The sequence below is a fragment of the Mixophyes fleayi genome, chromosome 6 (genome assembly GCF_038048845.1).
Source record: "Mixophyes fleayi isolate aMixFle1 chromosome 6, aMixFle1.hap1, whole genome shotgun sequence".
In the NCBI taxonomy this organism is placed as follows: Eukaryota; Metazoa; Chordata; class Amphibia; order Anura; family Limnodynastidae; genus Mixophyes; species Mixophyes fleayi.
Genome location: NC_134407.1, coordinates 178,124,455 through 178,135,582, shown reverse-complemented (window position 1 = coordinate 178,135,582; position 11,128 = coordinate 178,124,455). Strand labels below are relative to the sequence as shown.

The window sequence follows — 11,128 nt, the reverse complement described above, 5'->3', positions numbered from 1 at the left end:
GATGATGAATAGGCGATAAAGGTAAAAGTAAACACTAAAAATTAAACAACACCTGTGGATATCAACAGTCGCCTGTTATTTAAGAGTAGCCATGTGACCAAATGGAAAACGAATATTCCCTTCTCAAAATGTTATCACAGTAAAATGAATTGTAGCACAGATGAACAATGTGAAGAACAACTCTATCTGGATAGCTTCTAGTTCTAAATCTTTTTGCATATATAAAGTAATCAAAAATGCAATTGCCAAAACCAAACTCTTGAGTATAAAAATAAATATCCAGAAGGAATTAATCCAATTTTCACACAATTACTTATTAACAAAAAAGAATAGGAACACCATCTCTGAACATTAGCAGATTCTCCTGATGTATCCAGTTCTAAACAAACTCCATCCTAATATACCGAACACTACCTGTAAGAAAGCTAAAAAATGTTAAAGATATTCTGGTATGTTACAAAGAAAACATGCCTCCCCCCCCCCCCCCAAATAAATTAAAGGTATATTTGAAATAAAGTATGCGGTTTCTATGGGTTTTTTTTCCTTCTTAAATGTTGACATTGTAATTTATGTAAATATGCCACCCTGGTTTCTAAACATTTTCAAATTCTGATATCTCAAATTTCCAGGAACCTATATGCAAATTATGTTTACCAGATAATCTCTTTTACTTGAAGAACACATTGTGTACCCTGAGACTTTGCCATAGTAATCTATAATTTTACATAGAAAAGGGAAAGTAATTTGTGGCTGTGTTAAGCTGGGTACACACTACACAGATTTCATCCAATAATCGGCTAAATCAGCCGACATACGACCACTCGTTCAAAAGTCGGGTAAGTGTGTCCAGTGACACGATGGTCGAAAGTCTGCCCAAATGGACGATTGTCACCTCATTTGGTTGGTCGTACAGTTTCAATATTTTCGTTCCAATTTAGTTTCCCTTGTGTAGTGTGTATAAACTTCCGACCGATCCACAACAGTGAGTAGGAAATTACAGTCATTGCTCACGACAACATGGCTGTAAAAAGTCGCTAAAGGGACGTCCGCTCTTCCCTTTATCGTCCTAAACAAGGCTAGTGTGTATGCAGTCCATGGACCGAGCGATCAGACCATCGATCGCATGTAAAATCAATTGGCATAAAAAGTCGGTTGAAATTTCTGTAGTGTGTACCCAGCTTTACAAGTGAGAATAATGTTGTCAGTGAATAATTACATTTTATAGCTAGAGTTCCCAACCTCAACTCCTTGCACATCTTTAGAAGACCTAATCAAGACCCCTAGGGGCATTGTGACCAAGGCAAAAATTAGTTGAGAGGGCAGCATTGTCTGATACAGGTTTGAAGGGACTCCATTAATCATTATTCTAGCTCTGAGGCAAGTAAACAAAATCTGAATGTCATTCAAAAAGTTTCCCATAAGGTCACATTTTTGCAAGGTAGGATTCATAAATTGCCATGATATTCTGTCAAAGGCCTTCCCCACGCCCAAGGAAAGAACAGATTTTCTTTGAGTTAATAATTTAAGTCTGCAGCTTGTATTGTCTATTGCTTCACATCCTGGGATAAATCCCAGATGGTCATGGTGGACTAATACTTGAAGCGCTTGATTTAGAAGATTAGCTAAGATTTTAGCACAAATTGTAAGGGAGTTACTAAAGGTAGAAATGTTTGTAACTTTGCCTCAGAGAGCAGCACTTCGTAAGGAGAGGAGGTGGGAGATCAAAATATCAGAAAACATCTTAACGGGCTGCTGAGAAGCCACCAGGGCCTGGAAATTGCCCTGATTTTTGGGCTTTTATAACTGGAGTTATTTATTCTACAGTAATCTATCATCTGAGGGTTTGGACAGTGGTTTAGAATTATGATGTGTTGGTCAGGACTTAAGAGTGACAAGATGACATATTACACATTACACTGCTTATGTGCCCCTATATGAAAAGTGGCAAAAGACAGCAAATATGAATTTTTCAATAATGGACACCAGGCAATAACATTTCTATTATTTTATTTTAAGGCAGTATTCAAATTACAAGAACTGTACAACTCCAGATAAATAGACTATTTACAAGACAGAATTTAAGCATGATTGAGGACAATAAAATCCACAGGGAGGAACAGGGTATGGTATGACCTCTGACATCACACCATTCGAGCTCCACTCTGTAGGTACAGTGACAATGGATTTGTCTTGTGTGATAAACATTCTCAGAACCTGCTCTGAATTTACTCCATTTTCACTTCTAACAATAAAAGTTGTTTGAATAAGGTAAACCTGCATGATTAATATGTACGAGTGTATTACAGCACTTCCACTTTAGAACACCAGCTTAAAGCACTGGCCAAAACCAGCGTTATAGAGAAGGAGGTATTACAAAGAGGCTGACATAATAGAATACATTTTATGCAGAGGATATGCTGCGTGGTAAGTGAAGGTAGTGTTATAAAGTAAGTAGACTGCATAACTAGATACAAATCACGTTCATGTCACTATCACATCAGAGGACTAGGAGGCTTGTTTAAACACACAGCTTATTTTCTAAAACTTTTATGTAAGAAATGTTTAACAGTAAAAACAGAACTCATGCAGCATTTTCTTTTTAAGTGTACTAGTATACCCAGAGATAGGTCATATGGCCCACAGAATGGCTTGATGAACAGCATTTTATGCAGAACATGTTGCCTCTATAAAAACAAACATTCACATATATGTATGCTTGGTATGTGATCTCTTGTTAAAATGTAACACAGACTAGTGATGCTTGGAAGCAGGTAGTGTGAAAAACAGTGTAAAGTTTATCAAATTGTAAAGCGAAGTGTCAATTCCCCATTGTCCCATCATCATAAGTTGTGTTAAACATGTACTCATAAATCACATAGACTGAACTGTATGATGTGTTAAGCCTGCTGTGTGGATTCAAGGACAAATCAGAAAATGAAAAGGGTAAATCTGATAGGAATGTTATCTTGGAAGGTCTTCCATAGAATTGACAAGTACATCACATTTGGAAAGTTAATGCATCGCAATACAACAGAACAGTAATGTCATGTATGTCCCCCCATCTGTACTATGTGTCATGAAGGTGCAACATTTTAGCAGCAGGGTACACATACGTAAACATTTCTCCCAGTCACTGGACTCTTTAATGGACAAGGACAACACCAGCACCTTTCACACAAGGTAACTGTCAAACATCTGGAGTTTATAACTTGCCACACTGTCCAGCAACCATTCACGGGTGACCACCAGAGCGCTGTGCTTCTTCCGCATAGCTGCAGAGACACGAATGACATATCTTAGGACATTCCCAGAAAGAAATAGTGAGGTTTGTTACAGAGATGGTAAAACAAATAGAGGTAATTAGAATTACTTGCTTGTGTAACCGCAGCCATAAAGCTCAGGTGTGTGTAGCAATGAACTGAAATAATGGAATGGGAAACATACTAGCTTGCATCTACCTTCTCATCTAAGGTTCCTTACTTATACAGTGTAAATAAAGTTTTTGGTGCTTCATAAATCTGGGTAGTATAGCAGTATATTGATTATTCATCATGAAGTGATGCATTTGTGCCCTTTTGTAGTCGGCTGCTGAAATATCGCCTGCGTCAAGTGATTCAATATAAACACAAAGTTCTTTACAGTAAGAGTAATACATGGATAACATTGGTCTCCACAAGTGGTCATGCAAACAGAAGTGTCATCAAATACAGTATGCACAAACTGAGCCGTAAATTAAAATTTTAGTGCCTGGAGCGAGAAAGCAGAAAGGACACCCTCCCTGCCCTCAATTTTAACCAAGTGAACCTAAAATATTCATAAACTACACCCCCCTTTAGCTTTGCGCCCGGGGCCCTTATTGCACAGCCCTAGTTATGGCCCTGTGTAGCGAAGCCACAGAATCTTCATCAATTTAGTGACTGCTCACGATATGGGAAGTGAGCACACATATTGATAAAATATTACTTTTACAATTATTTTTGAATTAAAAACCTTTTAAAATTAGAGACAATTTATTAAAAAAAAATCCTTGCATGAATATATTTCTTCTTTAACAAAGGATCTACCATTACTATAAGGTATTATCACCAACAGATTATTAGTATACTGTTTGAGCAGCTAGTCAACATAAAACCTAAGAACACACCGAGTACTAGACAAACACCATTTTAACAATAAAATATCTGCTTTTCCGAATAGAGGAGATTGTGTTGTCCAACACATGCAGACTACTTTCATAAACAATTACCTAGAGGGTTGTCAATCTTAACACAATCCACTCCCTTTATTAGACCACTTCCCTATCCTGTGCACTATGGCTGGTGTCTGCTCCGCATTGCTAGATAGGAAGGAGAAATAGAGAATATTCACTGCTGGTGCCTGTTGTGGATGGGAGATTCACACTGGATGAGAGGTGTGTGCCAATTGGGCACATGAGCAACATCCATACATTCAAGCGCAGAATTCAGCAACACCATCCTAGCTATTTGAATGCCCAAGACAAGCTGCAATCTTCTACTTGCAATTGGAGTCGGCACCTCTAGCAGGGTCAGGCAGATAGATTAGACAATGGTCTCCAACCAAAGTAATACACTGGGTGTGGGGAAGTAGTTGAGAGGGGTGTGTAACCAGATAGACAACCCGCTCTTCATATTAGCATATGATCATAAATGAATGTCCCTTGCTAGTGTATATTTTACGCATTGTTTTAATACTAATTTGGTAAACACTCTTCCAGGAAATGAGGGTCACCTGTTTGCAAAGAGTTTAAAATTAAAATAAGTTTCCCAGAACAGCACAGTAAGAGGGAAAGAACAACGAAAACAAATAAAACATTTAACATAAGTAGACAACTGCAATTAATCATTTTGGGAAATGGTAGTTTAGAGCTGAACACATAAAAGAATAATGAATGATGAACACAGCCGGGAAATGCTTTGCTTGCAGTGATCTATAGCTTCATACAACATGGTTTTGCAGACAAATATAGAAAAAAGCCACTTTTTCCCTTCAGAAATTGAGGTTTAATGTCGATTAAAAAGACAGCAATAAACCAGAAAAGATTTTAGGATGAAACCCCAGGCAGCAGCAACTATACTGGACGGTCAATTACTTGTGACAGGAAGGAAGAGATTGTGATTCTCACTTTCCTCTCCTCCACGGAGCCAGACATTACAGCACACATTTCTTACCTGCATAATCCGTCTGTCCATCGGGCTGCACAATGACTAGAGAAGTGGCACCCTGGAATGAAAGAGTATTGAAGTGAATGATTTTCCCCCCAATCAGGACAAGAACAATGTGTGTGCATGGTTGTGACACAATGAGAATGGATACAATTCATACTATGTGTAAGTGGCTATTCTATCAAATTGGCCCATTCCTTCTCTTTGGACCCACAATCCTTGCACCCTGTTTACCCCACTTACATATACAACTTTGCTTACTCACTCCTCCTTTGTTCCCATCTATTTCCCTATACTGCTCTTTATAACGGATAAAATTAGTTTATGTAACAAGAGAAAGGTAGGTTTGATAGTAAATATATTGCTAACCAAGCAACAGGGCTGGATTTACATAACTGGAGACTGCATGTACCAGCTGTAATGTGTGTAAATATGGTGCAAGTACACATATTCTCCTTTTACTTACAAGAATAATGATGCCCAGTTACCTTTAACTCCACAAGTGGTTTATCTACTGAGCTGCCATTGTGACATACAGCACATCGGAAGAACAATCACAATATAAAATGATGGATTTATGATCATCATTAGACTAAATTGAAGTCTTGCACTCACACCATTTAAAAGCATGTGTTTCCTTTCAAAACACATAGCCCAAACACTTCCTTATCTACCCAGCCTGAGAAATCTCCAACAGTGGTGGGGAACACCCGCACAGCGCCCCAATGCTTGTCTGGACAACCAATTAAAACTAAAAAAGTAACCAGATAACCCGGTTACATACCGGGTTATCTTACTATATGTCTAATGTTAAATTCAGCCTTTGTCTCATTAGTTCTCATTCACATAGTTTAAAAAGTACAAAAGCTGGTCCTAAATAAATACAAAGAGATATCTATAGTACAGTATAACAAGCAATTAATCATTTTCTAAGCAAAAGCCAATTACTGAATAACCTAGCTGCAATTTTAGACTTCCAGAGTACAAGTGCTGGAACTTGTGCCTCTGCAAGTATCATCATCATCATTTATTGATCTCCTCTTGCAGCACAAAGTGACTGACCGGTGGCAAAAAACAACCTGCTTAAAAATGATTAGCACACAGTGGTGTATTTGTAGCCAGTCCACAAAGGTGGCAGACCTATAACAAAAACCACTTGAGAGTTTAATGAGACAAAAGCCTGCACAATAAATAAGAAAATGTTTTGCTGCACAGCACAAAGTCACACTGGGTGGGCTGAGGGACCCTTATTCCATTACGGTCTGTTTTTTCTGGGGAAAAATGTCCCTGGCAGTTATTGTGCTAGTGAGTGTTCTGGATGATTCCCAGTCTTCTCTAGCATATCAAACTTACATTATAATTAAATCAAAGTAAAGGTTAGGCAGTATATTGCTCATAAACCAGACGAGGTAGATGTGTTTATATAAAAAGGACTGGCACCATTACTTGCATTGGCAAGCAAATGATCTACAGATCACATAGATGGGTTTATAAAAATGAGGAATGCCTTGCATACACCAAAGGACGCCAGCTGGCCGTGATCAACGGAGGTTACTCGTCACGTGGGCAGAACGCAAAACACCAATACATCAAAGCTGCTGTGGTTGTGTTTCAATACACTGCACTAAAGACTAACTAGTATTTCCCAGATTATGATGAGCAGATATAGCCTGTGCTAAATGTATCCAAATTCCTAAACACTCACAGCCAGTGCAGAACCGATGGACACGGTTATGACCTTCGTAAAACAACATGCTAGTAGGTCTGAGGGGCTAATAGGCGGGGCAAATATGACAATGACCATTTAATAACTAATCTAATTAATTGCAAAATGTGGTTTCCAGTTTAATAAAGAAATACTATTCCTTTCCTGATCTAAATATGTGTTAGACGTATGCTATATATCATTCAGATCAGTTGTCGAAGCAGAAATTTAGATGTGGGAGTATGGGCAGCACGGTGGCTCAGTGGTTAGCACTTCTGCCTCACAGCACTGTGGTCGTGAGTTCAATTCCCGACCATGGCCTTATCTGTGAGGAGTTTGTATGTTCTCCCTGTGTTTGCGTGGGTTTCCTCTGGGTGCTCTGGTTTCCTCCCACACTGCAAAAACATACTGGTAGGTTAATTGGCTGCTAACAAAATTGACCCTAGTCTCTCCCTCTGTGTGTGTGTGCGTTAGGGAATTTAAACTGTAAGCTCCAATGGGGCAGAGACTGATGTGAATGAGTTCTCTGTACAGCGCTGCGGAATCAGTGGCGCTATATAAATAAATGGTGATGATGATGGAAAATGTAAGTGAATGGATGTGATAGTGTTACAATGAAGACAGAAGTGTCGGTATGACAGACCACCGTATAAACTCCCACTAGGTCAGGTTTTGTGTTTTTCTAAAGAGAAGGTTTGAGTGAGCGTTTAAAAGGTTTGAAGATCCAGTGAGTGGCTGGTTGTGCGCTTCAGAGAGTAAGTACAGCATGAGAGAAATCCTGGAGGCACAAATGAGGAGAGGATCAGAGGTTGTCATGTGTAGAGCAGAGCGTCTGTTTGGGCGAGGATCTAAAGTGTAAATGTAAGGCAAAGACAAGGATTTTCTGCTAGATCCTATGTGTGAAATGCAGCCAGCAGTGAGAATATTTTAAGTTGCTAACCTCCTCAAAGTAGTAAATGGCAGTTATATCATATCACTGTGTGAAATGTGTGTTCATTTTATTTTCTCAATTACCGACTGCATCCCAAAGCCCTCACTAAATGAACTGAAAGATGGTAGTTACATATTCTTCTTATCTTAGGGAATTTGCAGAACAGAGCTCGTCTCTGAGGCACAAGTCATAATTTCTGGATTGCGATTATTCTGCTCAGGAGCAGGACGTGTTTGCTGTGCAATAAATGGAAAGAAAGACCATATTTCCAATGTTTTGCTAAATATCCAAAATGTCTGTATATTTATTGAGCTAGTTACTTGATACTGAGGAGAAAGAAAAATTAAATTGTTAGAATTTCTGGGCTATAGTCAATTGCACGTATCATTGTTATTCTGATCTATCCAGACATTCTGAGTAAGACTGTCAGAAATGCAGAAGAACAGCCAACAGGTACTTTGATTGCCTTTATTTATGTCAATGTCAGGAGAGTGCCCCAGGGAACACTGAGTTCTGGAGATTTTACTCTTCAGTTTTACACTACTGTTAGAAATAAGCTGTCAACGCATGTTAACTGGAATAAAAAAAAAAATGTAGATTATTCTATTAAATTCCAATAATGCAAAGCTACAAGCACAGAATTAAGTTACTAATACTTTTTATTCAAAACACATTGCTTTGAAAACATGTTCTAGAACAGGGTTGTCCAACCCGCGGGCCGCATGCGGCCCAGCCCGCTTGTAAATGTGGCCCAGCGGTTGTGGCAAGGGGGCAGCGCTGTTAATGAAAAAAATATCCTGCAAAAAAAAACCAACAGAAAATACTTACCTTGCGGTCACGTCAACTGGCGCTCCGGCTCCCTCCCTGGTCTCCTCCTCCGTGCGGTGCTCGCAGTGAATGTTGGGGGTGACGTCATCACACCCGACATTCATTGCGTAGCGCAGCACAGAGGAGTCACCCGCGCGAACTATCAGCAGCAGTGAAAGATTATCCAGTATCTTATTGTTGTTATTCTGAATTTGGACTTTCTGCACCATGCAATTATGAACTAGCTGTGTTCTTTGTATGTATCTAATATAAATATTGAGATGATTGTATTTTTAATATTTTAAACCATTTTAAATGTGCAGTGCTGAGTAGGGTGAAATTATCACCCACTGTTACCCTCATCGGAGGCTGCTCCATGAGCCATTTTTCCCGCCACCCTATCTTTAAATCTCTGTAGATTTCTATTAGTCCTCCTGATGCTACCTATATCGGTGACCATTTCAAACTGGTCAATAAAAAAAATGATTCATGGGTGCAGAAAGAGAGGAAAAAAAAGTTTTGGCCATTTAATTCCCCGAACCCCACTAAGGGGCAGATGCAGGTAAGTTAAATTGTAGCTGGTAATGGGACTACTGCTTTAATCATGATTCTGCAACAGGTTTCCTAACTCTTACTAACTTCATTTCCAAGTTTAATATGTTAACTATGTTTTCTATGGTTTTTTGGATGATCAGCTATCGTTAGTGTTAGTGTATTTTATGTGCAGCCCAAACCAACTTGTCGTCTTCCAATGTGATCCCAGGGAAGCTAAAAGGTTGGACACCCCTGTTCTAGAACTTGTTCCATGTTTGTCATGCTTTTGGAACATGTAAGTAGTGCAACTAAAAAGTTTGCGACGTGACCCAGTCAGGTTGTCAAAACACCAATTAGTTTTTTTAGGATATGATTGTGTTGATCTTGTCAGTAAGGACAGGGGCAGTACCATGATGTGAGGACAAGTAGAAAGCAGCGCCGTACAGGACATATACAGAAAACAGTGACCCAGGACACAACATGATACATAAAGAACAAAAATTATACAAATACACACACACATATATATACATATATATATACATACATACATACACATACATACATACACATATACATATACACATACATACATATATATATACACATATATATATACACATACATACATACATATATATACATACATATATATATACATACATATACATATATATACATACATATATACATATATACATACATATACATATATATATACATACATATATACATACATACATATATACATATACATATATACATATATACATATACATATATACATATATACATATACACATATATATATATATATATATATATATACATATATACATATACATATATACATATATATATATATATATATATATATATATATATATATATATATATATATATATATATAGACAATAAGTGAAAGTGATGGTAGAAATCAGCGTGAAGTAGGCCGAAGCTTAAGAAAACAGAGCTAGGGAAGCAAGCCAAGAGGTACAGAGGGTGATTGAATAGTAGAAGGAGCACACAAGAAACAAGGGCCCTGCTCCTAAGAGCTTACATCCTAAAGGAAAGGAGAAGACACAAATAGGGTGGTACTAACTGGGGGAGAGAGCCAGAACAAGGGAGTTAGGACTAATAGACTTGAATAAAGAAATGAGTCTTAAGGGCACGTTTGAAGCCTTTGAGAGTAGATGCTAACCTGATGGAACATGGAAGAGCGTTCCACAGCTGGGGAGCATCCCGAGCAAAGTCCTGGAGACGGGAGTGGGAAGAAGTGATCAGTGAAGCGGTGATCACATGCAGAGCGGAGGGGGCGGCTGGGAGTGTAGGTAGAGATGTGATTGGAGATGTAGGGAGGGAAGGATTGATTAAGAACTTTAAAGGTGATGGTGAGGAGTTTAAATTTAATTTTGTAGGTCATGGGGAACCAATGTAATGACTGCTGGAGAGGGACAGCAGAGATAAAGCGGCAGGACAGAAAAATGAGGCAGGCAGCAGCATTGAGGATAGACTTAAGAGGGTCAACGTGAGAATCAGGTAGGCCAGAAAGAAAGAGGTTACAGCCAAGGCGAGAGATTACAAGCGAGTGAACAAGGGTTTTCGTGGCTCCCCTGGTGAGAAAGGGGTGTATCTTGGATATATTCCGAAGGTGGAAGGAGCAAGATTTTGAGGGGGACAGAATGTGAGGTTTGAAGGAGAGGGAGGAATCAAGAATGACCCCAAGGCATCGAACTTGAGGGACAGAAACAAGGGTAGTGTCATTAACAGAAATATAGAAAGGGGGGGGAAGGAGGGAGAGTTCTGGAAGGGGGGGGGGGGGGAGATGAAAAGTTCAATCCTGGAAAAATTGAGTTTAAGGAAGCGTTGGGACATCCAAGATGAGATGGCCGAGACACAGCAGGAGACACGAGACAAAAAGGAAGGGGAGAGGTCAGAGGTCACAGGATGAAAGATAAATTTTGGTAT

General features: G+C 38.9%; 1 protein-coding gene across 2 annotated transcripts in view; it reads right to left on the bottom strand.

Annotated features, from left to right (window-relative positions):
* Positions 1–2,011: 2,011 nt before the first annotated feature.
* The window catches only part of BRCA1 (BRCA1 DNA repair associated), a 102,751-nt gene continuing 93,634 nt past the window's right edge, over positions 2,012–11,128 (bottom strand). For both annotated transcript variants that reach the window (XM_075177416.1, XM_075177415.1), the window contains exons 22-23: positions 5,190–5,241; positions 2,012–3,272 (exon numbers count right to left, since the gene is read on the bottom strand). In XM_075177416.1, the coding sequence (XP_075033517.1) occupies positions 3,172–3,272; positions 5,190–5,241 (153 nt within the window). In that variant the 3' untranslated portion in view covers positions 2,012–3,171. The remainder of the gene's footprint in view (positions 3,273–5,189; positions 5,242–11,128) is intronic.